Source organism: Agrilus planipennis, unplaced genomic scaffold, assembly GCF_000699045.2.
Source record: "Agrilus planipennis isolate EAB-ADULT unplaced genomic scaffold, Apla_2.0 scaffold68, whole genome shotgun sequence".
Lineage (NCBI taxonomy): Eukaryota > Metazoa > Arthropoda > Insecta > Coleoptera > Buprestidae > Agrilus > Agrilus planipennis.
In genome coordinates this window covers 521648-540789 of record NW_020439033.1, presented here as the reverse complement: position 1 = coordinate 540789, position 19142 = coordinate 521648, and the positions used below count along the sequence as shown (strand labels likewise).

At 35.5% G+C, this 19142-nt stretch overlaps 1 protein-coding gene across 1 annotated transcript; it reads right to left on the bottom strand.

Annotated features, from left to right (window-relative positions):
• Window positions 1-14538: 14538 nt before the first annotated feature.
• LOC108732801 (isoaspartyl peptidase/L-asparaginase-like) lies at window positions 14539-18315 on the bottom strand. The gene is made up of 6 exons (XM_018463762.1): window positions 17946-18315; window positions 17745-17862; window positions 17295-17469; window positions 16661-16829; window positions 16262-16393; window positions 14539-14797 (listed from the first exon to the last, which is right to left on the bottom strand). Exons 1-6 carry the CDS (start codon window positions 18196-18198, stop codon window positions 14652-14654), a joined length of 993 nt encoding a protein of 330 aa, XP_018319264.1. The 5' UTR covers window positions 18199-18315; the 3' UTR covers window positions 14539-14651.
• Between the last annotated feature and the right edge of the window lie 827 nt (window positions 18316-19142).

Genomic DNA, 19142 nt, shown 5'->3' with positions numbered 1-19142 from the left:
GAGTCATTGTAACCGTTTGAAAAGATTTAAAAGATTCCTTTAACCAACCGAAACTTCGACTAAAGCTCCGCTAATACTTCGCAAAGAAAGTACAGAATTATCACTTTTCCATTGGGATAATTTGCCCAACTTTCGGAAATAGAATAAATTATATATAAAAGAAAGGGAAACAAAGAATATTTCCACCATTTAATAATTTTTTGGTAGCAGTACGTTGTATTTATTCGACAGAGTGTATTTTTTTAGAACGAGAAGTAAACGAGCGCTTAGCCAGTTGAAAGCCAGTATAAAACTTCGACTTCAATTAAACAAGATTTTAACCAATTTGTGTTTCCAAAGATCAGCTAAAATAATACTTATTTGACAAGCAATAAACGAACACACGACGAGTTAATGGCGAGCGCAAGGTAATGAACTGTAGGCTAGATGTTTTCAGAATAAGTAGTAGACGAGCGCGCAGTGAGTGTGTATCAAAAAATTCCAGGGAGCATATGTTTTCAGAACAAGTAGAAGTGGAACGTACGGCGAGTAAAGATCTAGTATCTATTAGGGAATTCCAGGAGATATGTGCTCATAGAAGGAACGGTGTTCAGGCACGCAGTGAGATAAAAAGGCGAGTATGTAATAACGGATTTCTTGGGCTATATGTTTTCAACACGAGCAGACTTCGAGCGCGCGGCGAGTTGAAGTCGAGCATGTATTAGGGGATTCCAGGAGGCATATGTATTCATAAGGAATAGTAGTTGAGCGTGTAGTAAATTCCAGGAGGCATATGCTTTTAGAACGAGTGGTAGTCTACCGCACAACGAATTGAGGTCGAGTATCTATTAGGGAATCCGAGGGGATATATACAGAAGGAACAGTAGTCGAGCGCGCAATTAGATGAAAAGGTGAGTACTTATTAAGGGATTTCTTGGATTTTATGTTTTCAGAACGAGCACAATTCGAGAGTGCGACGAGTTAAAGTCGAACATGTATTAGAGAACTCCAGTGGATAAGGGCTTATAGAAGAAGCAACACTAGAGTGCGCAGTAAAATGAAAAGGCGAGTACATTTTTGGCGGATTCCTGGGACTGTACGTTTTCAAAATGATCTGCAGTCAATCGCCTAGCGTGTTATGATACAGTATATTAAGGAATTTCACAGGATATATGCTTACAAAAGAAGTAGTAGGCGAGCGCTCAGTGAAATGAAAAGTCGAGTACTTATTAACAGATTCCTTGGACTATGTTTTCAGAACGAGCAGCAGTTAAGCGCGTGACGAATTGAGGTAGACTATCTATCAGAGAATTGAAGGGATATATATGTTTAAATACGGTGCAGTGGTCGAGCGTGCCGTAAAATAAAAAGGCGAGTGCGTATTAGTAGATTCCTCAAACTATATGTGTTCAGAACGAGTAGCAGTCGATCGCTCGGCGAGTCGAAGTCGAGTATGTATTAGGGAATTCCAAGGTATACATACCTACAGAGAAAACAGTAGTCGAGAGTGCAGCGAGACGAAAAGGCGAGTACCTATTATTGAAGTCCTTGGACTATATGTTTTCAGAACAAGCAACATTCGAGCGCGTGACGAATTGAGGTCGACTGTCTATCAAGGAATTGAAGGGGATATATGTACAGAAGGAATAGTGGTCGAGCGCGCATTGAGATAGAAAGGAGAATACGTATTAGCGAATTCCTGGTACTATATGTTTTTAGAACGAGCAGCAGTCGATCTTTCAGCGAGTTGAGGTCGAGTAAACATTAGCGAATTCCAGGGTATCTATGTTTACAAAAGAATCAGTAGTCGAGCGCGCAATGAGATGAAAAGGCGATTATGTATTAAAGGATTCCTGGGGCTACATATTTTTAAAATCAGCAGCAGTCGATCGCCCTGCGAGTTTAGGTCAAGTATCTATTAAGATATTTCAGGAAATATAGGTTACGAAAGAAACAGTAGTCGAGTGCGCAGTGAGATGAAGGCGAGTATTTATTAGCGAATTTCAAATTAAGTAATAGTCGAGTTCCCGACGAGTATCAATGATTAATCTTTTGTTTAGTGAAACAAACTAAACAAGCTTTTATGTGACTTTGGATTACCAATATGCTATTTGCTGATCCTGCAGTCGTCATGAGACGCCTTGTGTGAATAGAAGTATATTCATCCATCTGCATATTCTGTAATACCAACTTTTATGAAAATCCCAGCACACGTCGCGACCTAAAATACACTGTGCATGTAAGAGTTAACGTTTGCGGCATCGATAATTCTGCATCTAAATCACCTCAATTTATCTCACCGCGAGTGTGGCCTGATAGAAAAATCCCCCGATAATCTTGGAGAAGTTTTCTAAAGTACAATAATTCCTGGCGGTGTGGTCTCCTTTCGAGCGGATTAGCGGCACGTGCTCTGCACCGATAAAATTATTATGGTAAAACTCGAGAGATAACGGCTTCAGGTGAACGAGGCAACTTTGCCCATTAATATTGTTTCCTTGTTCTACAACGTCGAAAATTAGGAAGTTTTCTTCACTGAAACAAGAAAAATAGTGACAAAAATCGCTGTCCTTATTTTTTAAATATTTTCCATCAACTTATACTCACTTTTAGTACATCGAGAAATCTGTCATTTATTACAAAGGGTAAAGTTCAGTTTAGCAGACACTACAGTATACGATGTCCGTCAAAGACATCGTCATGGGTAATCTACAAACGTGATAAATTAACCCAATGATGGATTTTAACAACACGCAGGATTTCCTAAGCTGAAAACTAATTAATTTCTCATAGTTATTGGCAGATTACTAACTTATACTCGTATGTGACTCGCCAAGCGCTCACCCAATGCTCGTCTTAAAAATAGGCTCCTTATTCCACAAACATCAGGTTGGCATGCAATGTTGTGTATTGTTGGATAAAAATATTACCAAAGAATTATTTTAAGCAGAACTAACAGATAGTTTGTTTGTAATAATTGTTCAAAGATCGCACTCGTTTTGAACTCTTTGTAGGCTCATAAATTACTCACACAAACTCTTGCTAGTGACATTTCGTAAATTATATCTATCATGGATTGATAAATCTATTAAAATCATGCAGGGTCTCCTAAGCTGAGAAATAGTTTATTTCTCATAGTTATTGGCAGATTACTAACATACTCGTATGTGGCTCGCCAAGCGCTCACCCAATGCTCGTCTTAAAACTAGGCTCCTTATTCCACAGGATAGCATACAATGTTGTGTATTGTTGGTCAAAAATATTACCAAAGGATTATTTTAAGCAGAACTGGCAGATAGTTTATTTATAATAATGTTTCAAAGAACGTACTCGTTTTGAACTCTTTGTGGGCTCATAAATTACTCACTCAAACTCTTGCTAATGACATTTTTGCACAGTGTATCTTATATATGATCAGATAATTACATTTAAATGATTTAAAACCTATCTATCAAAGGAACTTGCTTGCAGGCATCTGTCTTTTTGTTTGTTTAATCGTAAAACAGCGAAACCGTGCAGGTAGAACTATAAGCAATTATGAGCTTCTTTTTCAAAGTAGTGCTTAAATCAGCCTGATCATAACTGACAAGAAGTAATGACTAACTAAGATTTTTCAGCTACTCAATATCTTAATTTGAAAAACAATTATAAAATATACGATAGTGGTAGGTTATCGCGTTTGCAGAGATGAGCACGGCTTAGTTTCCATCTTTGACGGTCCTTGTTGACGTCGTCTCGACACCCCCTGACTTGATTCCTGATTTATGTGAAGGGTAATCAAAAGGCCAAAGTCTATGAAGGACGACCTGAAGCATCCTTTGGATGGATTATGTCGTGACGATACGGGGCAGCGGAATCTCCTTACGAGGCAGAAAAAGCGGGGCTGGCAACGGTTATTAAGGGGTTTTCAGTGGGAGGTGAATGGGGGAGGGGGAGCGATTGGGGTTGTTAGTAGTAGTAGGTAGGTAGGTAGGTCGATTTACGAAGGGCGATTGATCGCCATTTCTCAAAAAGGCTGAAGAGGATGGGTATCCTTATCTTTCACACACACATGCATACATATATGTATTTATACCGCTGTAATGTGTTTGTGCGCTAGTATGTGTAATGGTGGATATGGTACGTTCCTGTAAACGTGTTTATAAATAGCCAACTACGTTAGATCTATCGTGTATGGAAGAGATAATTTATTATGAATCGTCGAGGGTTTGAGTGTCCTTATAGGACTTTCACTTTATATTATAAGAAGAAAAGCACATCGAAATTACCAGATTACGACAAATTAGTTTTTTGTAATAATAGTTTCTATTGTAACATAGACAAATTTTCATATATTTCAAGACAAATACCACAGAATTATATTTCTTATTTTGGAAATGCATTAATATTGGTCGATAATCGATACTAACTTGATATTAAGGAATAGAAAAAGAAAATATCTACTGTAAGGGTAATAATTTGTTGCTGAGTTATTGCTTTTTAGCCATTTTGTCGCATGTGCAAATATTGTAGAAAAAAATTATAAGGACCATAATGTCTCGCTGAAAGAGGTACATGGTAATTTAGCCGATTTTGTCGTTGCTCCACCTGATTTTTGTCGGTAAGCTGGAGGCGACAAAATGAGCAAACCTCCAGCGACAAATTATACTCCTTACAGTATTTTTCTACGTTGTTTCTATTTCGAGATATGTTATGCGTAGCTTTAGCTTGTACTTCGTCTATTTGTCAGTAAACGATCGGAGCGACAAACTTTTGGATTTAGTAATAAATTAGTGACAAATTATAATACATTTTAGAAATAAGGAATATACATAACCCTCCGATCGTTCTTTGCTAACCAGCTCGAAGCTGTACTCGCGATGAAATGAGTAACAGTACCATCCTACAGCGACAAATTAACGACAAATTATTATACTATATTTTCATATTTTATTTCTATTTCGAGAAAATCATGCATAGTGTCAATTTGCACTTCATCTATTTGTCTGTAACCAGCCGAAGCGACAAATTTTTGGATTTAGTAACAAATTAACGAATAATCAGTGACAAAATACAATACGTTTCAGAAATAAGAAATATAACTCTGCAACTGTTTTTTTACTAATTAGGTCTATACTGACGAAGTGAGTAAAAGTATCATCTTACAGCGACAAACTAGCTACAAATTATGACTTTTTTACAATGCTTTCCTATTTCATTCCTATTTTAAGAAATATTATGCGTAGTTTCAGTTTGCACTTGGTCTATTTGTCGGTAACCGGCTAAAGCGATAAACTTTTGGGTGTAGGAACAAATTAGCGAATAATCAGCGACAAATTATAAAACATCTCAGTAGTAAGAAATATAACTTTGTTGTGCTAGATAGATATACATATAATACATACATTAAATATTAACAATATAATTTTTGAAAAATTTATTAACGGGTTGTTAGTTGACTGGATTCTGTACTTTCTGTTTCCTACGTCATCGTTTTTCGCCCTTCAAGTCCTTTAAGAGTGCATAGCTTTAACTGGGGTGTAATTGAATTTCGTGCTTACCTGAGCATAGAAATTCCAGCTTTTCCATCCGCTTTCGTTAAGTAGATTGTAATGAGCTAAAAATATTACGAAAAATTAAACATAATTTTCCGCATTCCCTTAAAATACGCGCGCCATTTGTTACTGGAACACTCAAACGCATAAAAGAACTGTACAATGGTGTTCATTGACGATGGATGAAGCGAGCAACGCAACATGCGTCAAAGGCAAATGATCTCTATAAACCATTTTTGCTATTTAAGTTTTCCTTAGACAGAAAAAAATAAATAGATTGACTGTTAACAACTACCTTGTAAGTCTACCTATTTTTTCTATTTAATATGAATTGTCACAATACAGAAATCAGAAAGCACAGTTCGTAATAAGTCTATTTTGATCAATAATATATAGGCAACCCACTATACGGGAAAAGGAGACAAGAGGGTTGCCGGAATTGCGTTTGTATAACAAAGAAAGTCAGAATCTCAAGAACCTACATTCTGGAATCATTTTACAAAAAAGTCAGTGACTATAAATCGTATGGTGAGGATACCGTGGATAGAGAAGGTAGAGGTGAAGAGATATTAGGAAGAATAGGAGAACAGAGGACCCTATAAAACTCAATAAAAAATAGGTGAGATAGGTTGGTAGGACACCTTGTCAGGGATGAAGGTCTAGTCAGAGGCATATTAGAGGTAGAAATGGGACCTAGGAGGGGTAGAGGTAGACTTAGATTAGATGTGGGATGTTCTAATTTTAGGGAAATGCGAAGATTAGCTGAGGATAGGAAAGAGTGAAGGTGCGTGTCCAACCAGTCTTAGGACTGACGACCTTATGATGATGATTTTAAAATCACCTTATGTAGTGGTACATATTATGCTCTATTATTGTACTCAGTTTCATCTATGTTGGGTGCAAACCCCAAAAATGTGAATTTATGGCTTACAGGGGTTGGATGACAGAACTATTAAAACTAGGGATGAAATCGTTTACAAAGCTCTAAAAATAAAATTGCTTGTCTGTAGATAGGGTTGTTAATTTAGTCGTGGGGCTGTATTAGTGCTATCATAAAACAATTTTACTACACGCATAGGTGCAAAAGGTGGATGAAAAACTAATTAACTGGTTGCACAGAGGACATATCGATTACATTCTTGTTCACATATTTTCCTTGAAACAGAAAGCAAAGCTTACTGGGGGTTGAAATAACACTGATTAAAAAAATGAACAATATATTGGACTAGATAAACACCTAGGTACACTTGTATTTTCCCTTTTGTCTTATTTAGCAACCTCTGTCGGGGTGGTAAATAAATCTTTGTGCGAAACAAAAAGTTTCCCCAGTAAATTACAGCTAATTACGGCTGTCTTTTTCTCCTATTTCTGTTTCCCGGAACATCGATTCATCTTTTACAAATAGGGTAGTTTTTCTACACGCGCGAAAATCAATACCCACATGTGCCAAGTAAATTTATAAATGGGGGTGTGTATCAGACAGGTAAACATGTTAACGTTGAAGATGCCTCAACCCTCGTCAGTGAAAAGAGAAACCTTCAAATTTCCACTAACTTTAGCAGGAACTTGCCAAAAATGGGAGGTTTTCCTGAAGTATGAATGTACAGAGACTTCTAAATATTTTGCAAATTTATTTCGAGCAAAGGAAACCTTTCAAACAGATAAAACTTTTGGGTATTCAGTAACTGGCGATAATATACTGGAAAGTATCGGTTTGTGTATTTTATTTTGTTGCTATTAAACTGTGGAATGGTTAGATTATTGGTTTTCTTTTATTTTAAATATACTATACATGTAATTTTTGGGTGGCACTTTGTGTGTTCCATGAAACACGTTTTAAAGTTCCTGCTTGTTTGACCAACACATTGGTTTTGTGAAGAATTATAACCTAATTTATAATTTTCTTTCTATCAAAAATATATAATTATTTACAGCAGTATTAGCATTTAGCAAGGAGGAGTTAGAGATAGCATTAAATAAAATGGAAGCGATATTGACAAAACAGTATTGTATGAGAATAAATAAAAGTAAAACAAAAAGCTGATTTGGAAGGAAAGAAAAAGTAGGAAAAGAGCGAATATAAAGATAGGAGACGAAAAATTAGAAGAAGTGGATGATTTTAGGTATCTAGGAAGTCAGATAATTCAGGATGCAAGGAGTAGTAGGGATATAAAGCAGCAATAAAAAAAGTCACTTCTATGCTTGCGAACGGTTAATTTATAAATTCGAAGAAGATTGTTAACGGTGCGAAACATGGACGGTGGGCGCTGCGAAAAAGAAATAGGTTAGAATCGTTCGAAATGTAGTGTTACAAACGAATAATAAGGATATCATGAATAGGAGAACAGAGGACTATATACTGTATGAAAGTCGAATAAAATAATTCGAAGTGGTCTGTATTCTGTCGAATCTGCCAGACGCGGATCGCGATTTCGATCTTTTGGATCTCATCAGCGCGGCGCAGGCAGCTCCGACAGAACACAGACCAACTTTTACCTGCTGTCTTAACAGTGCGTTGTAGAAAATACCACAAATGGCGCAGTAAACGCCATCTGTAGCACGATGCTACATTTTAGGATTACGTACGCTCCAACCACTTCGAATTATTTTATTCGATTAAGCTAACGTGCCTATCACGTTGAGTTTAGCTACGCCGGGATTCGTTTTCAGCAAGTAGATATCCACATAAGTGGACCTTGTTAGAGCATACGTAATCCTAAAATGTAGCATCGTGCTACAGATGGCGTTTACTGCGCCATTTGTAGTATTTTCTATATGAAAGTCATTAAGAAATAAGCGAGATAGGTTAGTAGGACACTTTCTCAAACATGAAGGTCTAGCCAGAGACATATTAGAGGTAGAAACGGGAGTTAAGAGAGGTAGGGGTAGACCTAGATTAGATTACTGTTCGCAAATAGTTAAGGATGAGGGCTGTTCTAGTTCTAGGGAAATGCGAAGATTAGCACAGGATAGGAAGGAGTGGAAATGCGTGTCCAACCAGTTTTAATACTGATGACCTTATGATGATAATAATTTTATTTTACTTCCCCTTTATTAAAACATGTCAATGTTGCTTTTACTACCCTAATATCAAAATTAATAATATCCTCTTCGCACAAGGAAAAAGCCCGTTTTAAGTTAATTTTCATTCTAAACAAATTACTGATATCCATTGATAGATGGTCCACAAATGACATCAACCATCTGGTACTTCTCCACAGCGTGATCTTAATTACCAGGGTCGGTATAATCGGAGAGGATAATTACTCGTAATTTGCAACTAAGGATTCGTCCTTTTATACATGTGTATGCGGATTTTTAGCCGTCGTTTGCAGGATCGATCATTAGATCGCTTATTCGGAGCCATCATTAACCCCCCCCCCTCCCCCACCACACGCTTCAGGCGGCGGACTGCTAATAAAAAGCAAGAACAACCCTAAATGTCTGGTCGCATCTGCCGCCACAGCGCGATGTTGAATACTTGAGAGAGCCGACATCTCACCAGCAACCCCCGGAACAAGTTTCGTCGAATTGTTTCATAAGAAAAGTCGAAATATCCTTCTAGAAGGAAGAATTACGATGGCGGCAATGCCGGATGATCGATGGGCTTAATATAACAAGACTAATACAGGGTGCGACACAAATGTAACTGTAATCAGATCGTTGTTCTTAAGGTGATGAGTTTAGTAATTGAATTTTCCGTTAAAAATGGAAAAGAAAACAGAAGCTAACGTAACATGTTACTATACAATTTAACACGAACCCTTTTTTCTAAAGGGTATTGTGCTACTGTAAATGTAGTGGACAACTAACAGGCAAATTAGTGAATGTTGTTTAGTCGAACATTTCTTGAATAAACTGAATATTTCTCAGTGAGATACTACCCTTAATATAAAAAGTAGAATTTCTAATTATACATTCATTTGTAGTTTGCCAATTAAGAGTTCAGAACTCTCAGTAAGGAATACTCTAAATCACCCTGTATTATGATTTATTAACTCAGTCTTGACTCCTTTTCAACTCGCCTAACCTGTCAATAATGATACCTAGTCCGACAAGGACATACATACCTAATTTTGTCAAGACAAGTTAGTTAATTGACAAGTTGTAATTTACGACAAAGTTTGCAAATATAACAGATTCCAAACTTTCTACACTCTTTTTTAACTCGCCTTCAACATGAGTCTAGAAATCATCAAGACTGTCAATAAAGAGTCTTTAAAGTACATTTATTATATTCTTTATTGCTGGATTTGTATATGTGTCACAGGCAGATTACCTACATAATATGCTCAATTTTGACTCGCCTTAAAATCATCAAGCATGTCAATAAAGAGTCATTTTAGGCAGCATATTTTATAAACTCCTTTGCGGCTCGTGAATAACTCGCCTTAACACCGAGTTTTTTGCCAATATAGAACTATTTTAGTGTATATGTATAGTATAGTTTTTGTTACTATCTCAATTTGTAAAGCTGTGTTAGGCATCAGGCTTCATACACTCTTTTCTCTTCCGCGAATAACTCATCCACCACACCTGTCAATAATCAGTTTTTAATAGTGTATTTCTGTTACCATCTCATTTCGTAGACGTGTAGCAGACAGAATATTTTATGGATTCTTTTGTTTTTCACTAAGAACTCGCCATGAAGTCATCACGCCTGTCAATAAAGAGTCATTAACTGCATTTATTATGTTTTTGGTTACTATCTCACTGGATCACTGGATCACTGGATACAAGTGTAACAGAAAACATATTTTATAGACTCTTGTGCTGCTCGCGGATAACTCGCCTTAAACATGCCACGTTTGCCAATATACGTATATTTTCGTGTGTTTATTATATTCTTGGTGGATACTACCTCGATTTGTAAAAGTGTAACGTACAGCATACTTCATACGCTCTTTTTTCATTTGCGAGCAACTCACAGTGAACTCATCACGCCTGTCAATAACGAGTCTTTTGAATTAACAGAAAGCATATTATTTTTTACAAATTTTTCTGGGTTTGCCGACAACTCACCTTAAAATCATCACGCCTGTCACTTAAGTGTCTATGTATTTACCATTTCACTTTGTAGATATGTAACAGACAGTACATTTTATAGACTCCTTTATGGCTCGCCTTGAACTCGTCACTCCCATCAATACAATTCCTTCAATACATCTGTTACGTGTTTTGTTAACGTCAAGACCTCCGGGAGACTTTGCCGATATAAATTTTAATCTGGATCGAGCTTCATATCTCGATTTATGTAAAACGTTATGCATTTTCGATAAAAGTTCCTCCATTTCTGTCTCGGTTTATTCGTCAAAGCCGCCTGCCATCTCGTTGCGTATTAAATTATGTAAAAGTAGATGCTAAGCTGTAATGGAGTTTCCCGTTAATAATTAAGCGAGTTAAAAACTCTAGCGGATTTATGCCGTGTACGTTGACTATTGAAGGAGAAGGAAAGAAGTAGCAGCGGGACGAGGAGGTGAGACGGGAGAGACCAGAAGAAGAAGAAGGAATAAAAGAGAAATTTTTGCTCATTGCATTTAAAAAAAGGAAGAAACGAGAAAACAGACGTACCAGCATCGGATTTCGTGGAATATCATATTTCTTTTTTTTTTTTAATAAGTAAGCTAATGGTTCCCTTTTGAAGACAACCCTTAATGGTATTAAACTGAAACTCGGGCACATTCAAAATGATAATCTACTTCTTAATAACCAGGCTAATTTATCAACTTAAAAAAAGTTTTACAAAAATTCAATAGAGTTTTATTAACTAGGTACCTGTCTGATGCAGTAAAAGTTATTGAATTTTTTTATTTTTTTATCTATTAACAGATAGTATCAATAAATTTTTATTTGAATCAATGGTATAAAGTTGATACATCTAAATTATTTATTGAAAACTGCTAGCTACCGGGATAGTAAATTAATTAGGGATCGCTTAAATGGCGAAATCAATTATAATCGGAGAGTCGAATCCAAAATCACGGAAAACAAAGAATGCAAGGTGGTGAGGCGGTTTGCCGTCAACGTTCCTCTATTATATAATCAGGGAGGCTAATATTATATTATTAAATTATTCATTAATTATATAGTTAAATTATTGTTATTCTGAATTAGACAAAATCGCTATTATTGTTAGAAAAAACAAAGAATGCAGGGTGGCGAAGCGGCTTATGGTCTACCTTCCTCGATTATATAATCAGGGAGGCTAATATTATATTATTAAATTATTCATTAATTATATAGTTAAATTATTGTTATTCTGAATTAGACAAAATCGCTATTATTGTTAGAAAAAACAAAGAATGCAGGGTGGCGAAGCGGCTTATGGTCTACCTTCCTCGATTATATAATCAGGGAGGCTAATATTATATTATTAAATTATTCATTAATTATATAGTTAAATTATTGTTATTCTGAATTAGACAAAATCGCTATTATTGTTAGAAAAAACAAAGAATGCAGGGTGGCGAAGCGGCTTATGGTCTACCTTCCTCGATTATATAATCAGGGAGGCTAATATTATATTATTAAATTATTCATTAATTATATAGTTAAATTATTGTTATTCTGAATTAGACAAAATCGCTATTATTGTTAGAAAAAACAAAGAATGCAGGGTGGCGAAGCGGCTTATGGTCTACCTTCCTCGATTATATAATCAGGGAGGCTAATATTATATTATTAAATTATTCATTAATTATATAGTTAAATTATTGTTATTCTGAATTAGACAAAATCGCTATTATTGTTAGAAAAAACAAAGAATGCAGGGTGGCGAAGCGGCTTATGGTCTACCTTCCTCGATTATATAATCAGGGAGGCTAATATTATATTATTAAATTATTCATTAATTATATAGTTAAATTATTGTTATTCTGAATTAGACAAAATCGCTATTATTGTTAGAAAAAACAAAGAATGCAGGGTGGCGAAGCGGCTTATGGTCTACCTTCCTCGATTATATAATCAGGGAGGCTAATATTATATTATTAAATTATTCATTAATTATATAGTTAAATTATTGTTATTCTGAATTAGACAAAATCGCTATTATTGTTAGAAAAAACAAAGAATGCAGGGTGGCGAAGCGGCTTATGGTCTACCTTCCTCGATTATATAATCAGGGAGGCTAATATTATATTATTAAATTATTCATTAATTATATAGTTAAATTATTGTTATTCTGAATTAGACAAAATCGCTATTATTGTTAGAAAAAACAAAGAATGCAGGGTGGCGAAGCGGCTTATGGTCTACCTTCCTCGATTATATAATCAGGGAGGCTAATATTATATTATTAAATTATTCATTAATTATATAGTTAAATTATTGTTATTCTGAATTAGACAAAATCGCTATTATTGTTAGAAAAAACAAAGAATGCAGGGTGGCGAAGCGGCTTATGGTCTACCTTCCTCGATTATATAATCAGGGAGGCTAATATTATATTATTAAATTATTCATTAATTATATAGTTAAATTATTGTTATTCTGAATTAGACAAAATCGCTATTATTGTTAGAAAAAACAAAGAATGCAGGGTGGCGAAGCGGCTTATGGTCTACCTTCCTCGATTATATAATCAGGGAGGCTAATATTATATTATTAAATTATTCATTAATTATATAGTTAAATTATTGTTATTCTGAATTAGACAAAATCGCTATTATTGTTAGAAAAAACAAAGAATGCAGGGTGGCGAAGCGGCTTATGGTCTACCTTCCTCGATTATATAATCAGGGAGGCTAATATTATATTATTAAATTATTCATTAATTATATAGTTAAATTATTGTTATTCTGAATTAGACAAAATCGCTATTATTGTTAGAAAAAACAAAGAATGCAGGGTGGCGAAGCGGCTTATGGTCTACCTTCCTCGATTATATAATCAGGGAGGCTAATATTATATTATTAAATTATTCATTAATTATATAGTTAAATTATTGTTATTCTGAATTAGACAAAATCGCTATTATTGTTAGAAAAAACAAAGAATGCAGGGTGGCGAAGCGGCTTATGGTCTACCTTCCTCGATTATATAATCAGGGAGGCTAATATTATATTATTAAATTATTCATTAATTATATAGTTAAATTATTGTTATTCTGAATTAGACAAAATCGCTATTATTGTTAGAAAAAACAAAGAATGCAGGGTGGCGAAGCGGCTTATGGTCTACCTTCCTCGATTATATAATCAGGGAGGCTAATATTATATTATTAAATTATTCATTAATTATATAGTTAAATTATTGTTATTCTNCTATTGTTAGAGTAAATAAATTCTTTTTTATATATAACATTGTAGAATAATGACGATCAGACAAATAATCTAAGAGTTTCTTAAACCTTTTTGGTTTTAATTTCTTTTCAAACAGTTTTTTTGTATTAAAAGGTAAGGATACCTCTAAAATCTGCTTTGTTTGGCATCATTATTTCTGCATTTCATTATACGCCGGAAAATCATACACATAAGTCTGCACCAAGCATTCAGTACGTTTATTAATTAAATGAAGAAATGTCTCCTCCACTTTTGTCTTTTAGAAATCTACCTACTGCATTTATCACGATTTTCATTGAAAGTCAACAACCCTTTTCTTAATTGCCACATTTACAAAAAGTTAAGCTTTCTATTCGAAAAATGATAATATAATACGCATTAACTAGATAGACCCGTTCAATTCAACGTAGTGTAGACAATAGTTCAACTCTCCATAGTTTTTTGTTCAATGTGCATGCCTATTAAGAAACTTTATTTTATATACTAACCTTCAGGAAATTAGAAATTACCATGGCTTGCTTAATATACTCAGCGGTCCGCTGCGCAATAAAGCAGTGCGCATCCATAGTGACACGTAACCAAGGAGATTTTGCGCAGTCGCACACCGCGCAATGGACCGTTGTGTTTTCTGTCCTTTATTATTGATGATGTTTTTTAGACCTTTATTTCTGATCTTATTATTGTTATTTGTATGATTCCATGAGGCATTTACACTAAATGTAGTAAATGAAAAAGAAAATAAAAACTCCTTTGAGACACTATAATTCTCTTTTTCGGCTTTGTTACAACTGAATGAATTGCATTATTTAGTTACATATTATAAGATATTAATTAACTATTTATTCCGTTGCAATAATGTTCATTTGGCCTTTTCAAAGCATATGATTTCGTGTTGACCAGGCTTGACTCCATAATGTAGACGACCCCCTTTGACATACGCCCATACCATTTTGGGTGTGGAAAAGAATATGCCAACATCGCCGCGGGTCGAAATTGCAGTTGCACCTTAAAAAAAAGTATCCAAATTGTTTCACAGAAATACCCAATCTAATTTATGATTTATAATTAAGAACATCCCCAGAAAGAAACAGCATCCAGATATCAAATGTCTTTCGATTCTTTTGCAATGGGGGATGAAAAATTAAAACGATCACCCTGAAATTACAAAACTAGGCGCTCGCTTAACAATCGCCTACTGCTACTAGCAGCATCACTAGAAGACGCATTTTCTACTTTTCACTAACATATTCCAGAAAGACACAATATCCAGATATCTAATTTCATCCGAGTCTTTGCAATGGGCGATTAAAAGCTGAAACAATCATCCAATTGGAGGGTGCAATGTTCGCTGCAATAACAGATCTGGACGCACCCCATTTATCGCTTACTGTTACCGTAGGTACATGATGCGCTCAATATCAGTAGCATATTCCAGAAAGGAACAGTATGTATATACCCAATGTCATTCGATTCCTTTGCAATGGGCAATTAAAAAGTGATACAATCGCCCAGTTTGAGCGCACAATATTTGCTGCAGTTATAGAATTAAGCGTGCGCCTAACTATCGCCTACTTCTCCTGGCAGTAAAAGTAGAAAATGCGCTCTGAACCTATCACTAACATATGCCAAAAAGGAACTATGGGTAATTACATTAAAGTAATCACTCAATTGGAGATTGCAGTGTTCGCTGTAATAACAGAAGTAGGCGCGCGCCTAATTATCGCCTACTGCTACTAGCAGCACAAGTAGAAGACACACTCTGTATCTGTAACTAACATATTCCAAAGAGAAACAGTATCTAGATATTCAATGTCATTCGAGGCTTTTACAATGGGCGATTACATTAAAATAATCACTCAATTAGAACTTGCAGTGTTCGCTGCAATAACAGAAGTAGGCGCGCGCCTAGTTATCGCTTACTGCTATTAGCAGCACAAGTAGAAGACGCAGTCTGTATCTGTAACTAACATATTTCAAAGAGAAACAGTATTTAGATATCCAATGTCATTCGAGTCTTTTACAATGGGCGATTACATCAAAATAATCACTCAATTAGAGCTTGCAGTGTTCGCTGCAATAGCAGAAGTAGGCGCACCTAGTTATCGCCTACTGCTACTAGCAGCATAAGTAGAAGACGCGCTCGATGTCTATCACTAACATATGCCAAGAAGAAACGGGATCCAGATATCATTCGAGTCTTACTATGGGCGATTACATTAAAATAATCACTCAATTAGAGCTTGCAGTGTTCGCTGCAATAACAGAAGTAGGCGCGCCCCTAGTTGTCGCGACTGCTAGTAGCAGTATAGGTACAATGGGAGCGCTGCATTTAGTGAATCTTTAAGTGCTTGCTCCTCGGTAACTACTCCTTGTAATAAAAAATGGAAAAGGGAAATATGTCTTAAAATATTATAAAGAATAGAATTACAAAATTATTTTCTATTTCTGGAATATTTTTACACTACTTACCACCCCTAGTTTTTAATTTAGCATGCATTTTCACTAAAGACTGTTTCGTCGCTGCTTCAGCCGTCTTTCCATTCTCCATTTCTTGAATAATGTTGTGAGCCAGACAAAATTTTATTATACTTTCTCCATGACCTTAAAAAACGATATTCCTTTTATAGTATAGTCATACAAACAATCTTATTAGCCTTCATTATAATAATATTAGTAAGCAGATAAATAACGTATAATCTTCAGGTTTCTTGTGTTATTTTTGTAATTGGCCTAACACAGAAACCTGAAGACGTTACATCTTTTTGGGTATTCGAAACACAAAAGGATTATATGTCAGCACCAAGAGTTTCTTAATGTGAAAACGTCTGTTTTTACGAATAGCTACAATTTGTTGTCTTTCAATATTACCTGTACACGCGACAGCTCCCGCGTTGTCATCTGCGTACACGCCACTGGCTGTGGTTGACGAACTGCATCTTCCCGCCAATTTACCGGTACATCCCCCGGTGGATGCTGCTGCAGCAACATGCCCTCTACAGTCCACTGCAACCGCCCCTACTGTGTCCGGTTCATCACTCTAACAATTAAGTTAATTAAAAGAATGTTGGAATGTATTGGCAATCTACCAAGTCGTTACAATTGAATATTAGAAACTTTAAACAAGTTTCAAATAAAATAATTCGAAGTGGTCTGTATTGTGTCGAAACTGCCAGACGCTGATCGCGATTTCCATCTTTTTGGATCTCATCAGCGCGTCGCAGGCAGCTACGACAGAACACAGACCAACTTTTACCTGCTGTCTTAACAGTGCGTTTTAAAAAATACTAAAAATGGCGCAGTAAACGCCATCTGTAGCACGATGCTACATTTTAGGATTACGTATGCTTACGTAAAATGTAGCATATGTATTACGTAAAATGTAGCATCGTGCTACAGATGGCGTTTACTGCGCCATTTGTAGTATTTTATAAGTTTCAAATAGTTTCGGCTTTCGTCACCTCGACTACGTATAAAATTAATAATCACTTAATGTCTTTAATACCTTTCCACAGTCAGAAAGTTCTCCTTTTTTATGTAATTCCAATAATTCTTGTGCGTAACCGGTGACTAACGCTCCCGGGTCTACGATTTTAATTCCTTCATTTTTTGCAAAAACGTGAGCTCCTTCCCCAGCTAATTTTATATGAGGAGTTTTATCCAATACTCGACGCGCTAAGCTGAAAACATATAAAAAAACACCCGCATAAGGGCTAACACACATTATACTTCATCTTGGTATAAAATGTAAAATTCTATTGAATATTAACGTGAAAATTCATTTTTATTAATTAGGAAAAAATTGTTGCTGCTGTTATACCCTCGCCGGGAAACGAACCCGGGATCGTTGGCTTTACGCACCGACGCTCTGATCATTAAACAACGACAGGTGACAACAGCAACAGATAGATCCGTCGAAATTATTTCAGATAAAGAAATAGGCTTAGATACATACCTGACAGGATTTTTAATACCCTTTACTACAGTAACTGTTCCCGGTTCTATACAATTTCCTGACATTATACTCGCGTCCATCTCAACTTCTCCGTTGGCATTTAAAACAGACCCCTTTCCTTACGAATCAAGAACAGAAAGGATGCATTTTAAAAACTATCTATAAAATTTCAACCCCTCAGGCCAGAAATAGTTATCAAACCTGCATTAAAATGTTCATCATTTTCCAAATACTTCACCGCCGCTTCTACAGCATCAACCACAGTACCTCCACACCTTAGAACGTCGTAGCCTTCTAAGGCGGCTTTTTTTACCCCTTTCAGTTTAGCGGGAATCCGTTCGTCTGGGGTGTTGCCCGCACCACCGTGCACCACTATAACGACCTCGCCGCCGCTTTTGAATGGTCCGAAAAACCGGGCTTGTAACAAATTGTAAAAGTTCATCAATGTGTCCATGTTTTCTTTTAATAATAATTTTTAATGTACATATACAAGACTACTAAAAAAGAAAAGGATTCTAAAACTAAAAAATGACTTTTTTACAACACATTACAGTTACGTCAAAAATTTTAGGTGACGTATGACGCCCGTCAAATTCTAGCGGTCAAATATTTGTTGTTAAAGGTGGCATCATCATCACAAGGTCCTCAATCCAAAAACTGGTTGGAAACGCATCTTTTCTCTTCCTTCCTATCTATTCATGATAATGTAGCTGAAATTTGATTACCACAAAACAATGTTATCAGTTTATTGTTATTACCAACTTTATATTATATGTAGAACGGCTCTACCCTTTAGAATTCTACTGTCGCATGACGTCGTCGTTTTAGGAGTAATTTTTATCGGAAAAGTTAATACGTAAGTCCCATTGTCAAATGCTTCCTAGAATATTTGGATCGTCATGCACTAAAGAAACTTGTGAACTTGGAAATACAGCGATAGACTTAAATTTTGGTTTTGTGTATATATATAGAGATAATAACGATAAATAGGGCCGAACATGAAATTAATTAAGTAATTAACATTTGAAAAATATTTTCTGTTCTGATTCTCGTAAAAAGAAAGTCAGAAAGCCTTTACCAAATTGAAAAAGGTTTTCTTTCTCAGTTACATATTAAAAATAATTCTGGATTTTAAAATACGTATATTTCTATGACAGTAGCGATTAAAGAGTATTGAAACACAATCAAAAGCCTTCACGTGTAGGTACCAACCTAATACATACACTCATTCCAAATAAAAAGTAGCTTACTGTATGTTTTGTTTGTTTGAACTTGGCAAGTTTCTTTAACCTTCGTTAAAAATTCTTCTGTATTTAAAAATGTTAATTTACTGTGAAATTGTAAGCTGTATCTTCCTTTTTTTAACAATTTGCCAAGTTCAAAATCATTAACAATATT

Excerpts from the sequence above, each read along its gene's own strand:
- LOC108732801 (XM_018463762.1), bottom strand. The coding sequence starts at position 18,198 with ATGGACACATTGATGAACTTTTACAATTTGTTACAAGCCCGGTTTTTC. Across the intron at positions 17,470-17,744 it reads GGTATTAAAAATCCTGTCAG|CTTAGCGCGTCGAGTATTGG; the intron begins GTATGTATCTAA and ends ATATGTTTTCAG. Across the intron at positions 16,830-17,294 it reads AACTTTCTGACTGTGGAAAG|AGTGATGAACCGGACACAGT; the intron begins GTATTAAAGACA and ends CTTAATTGTTAG.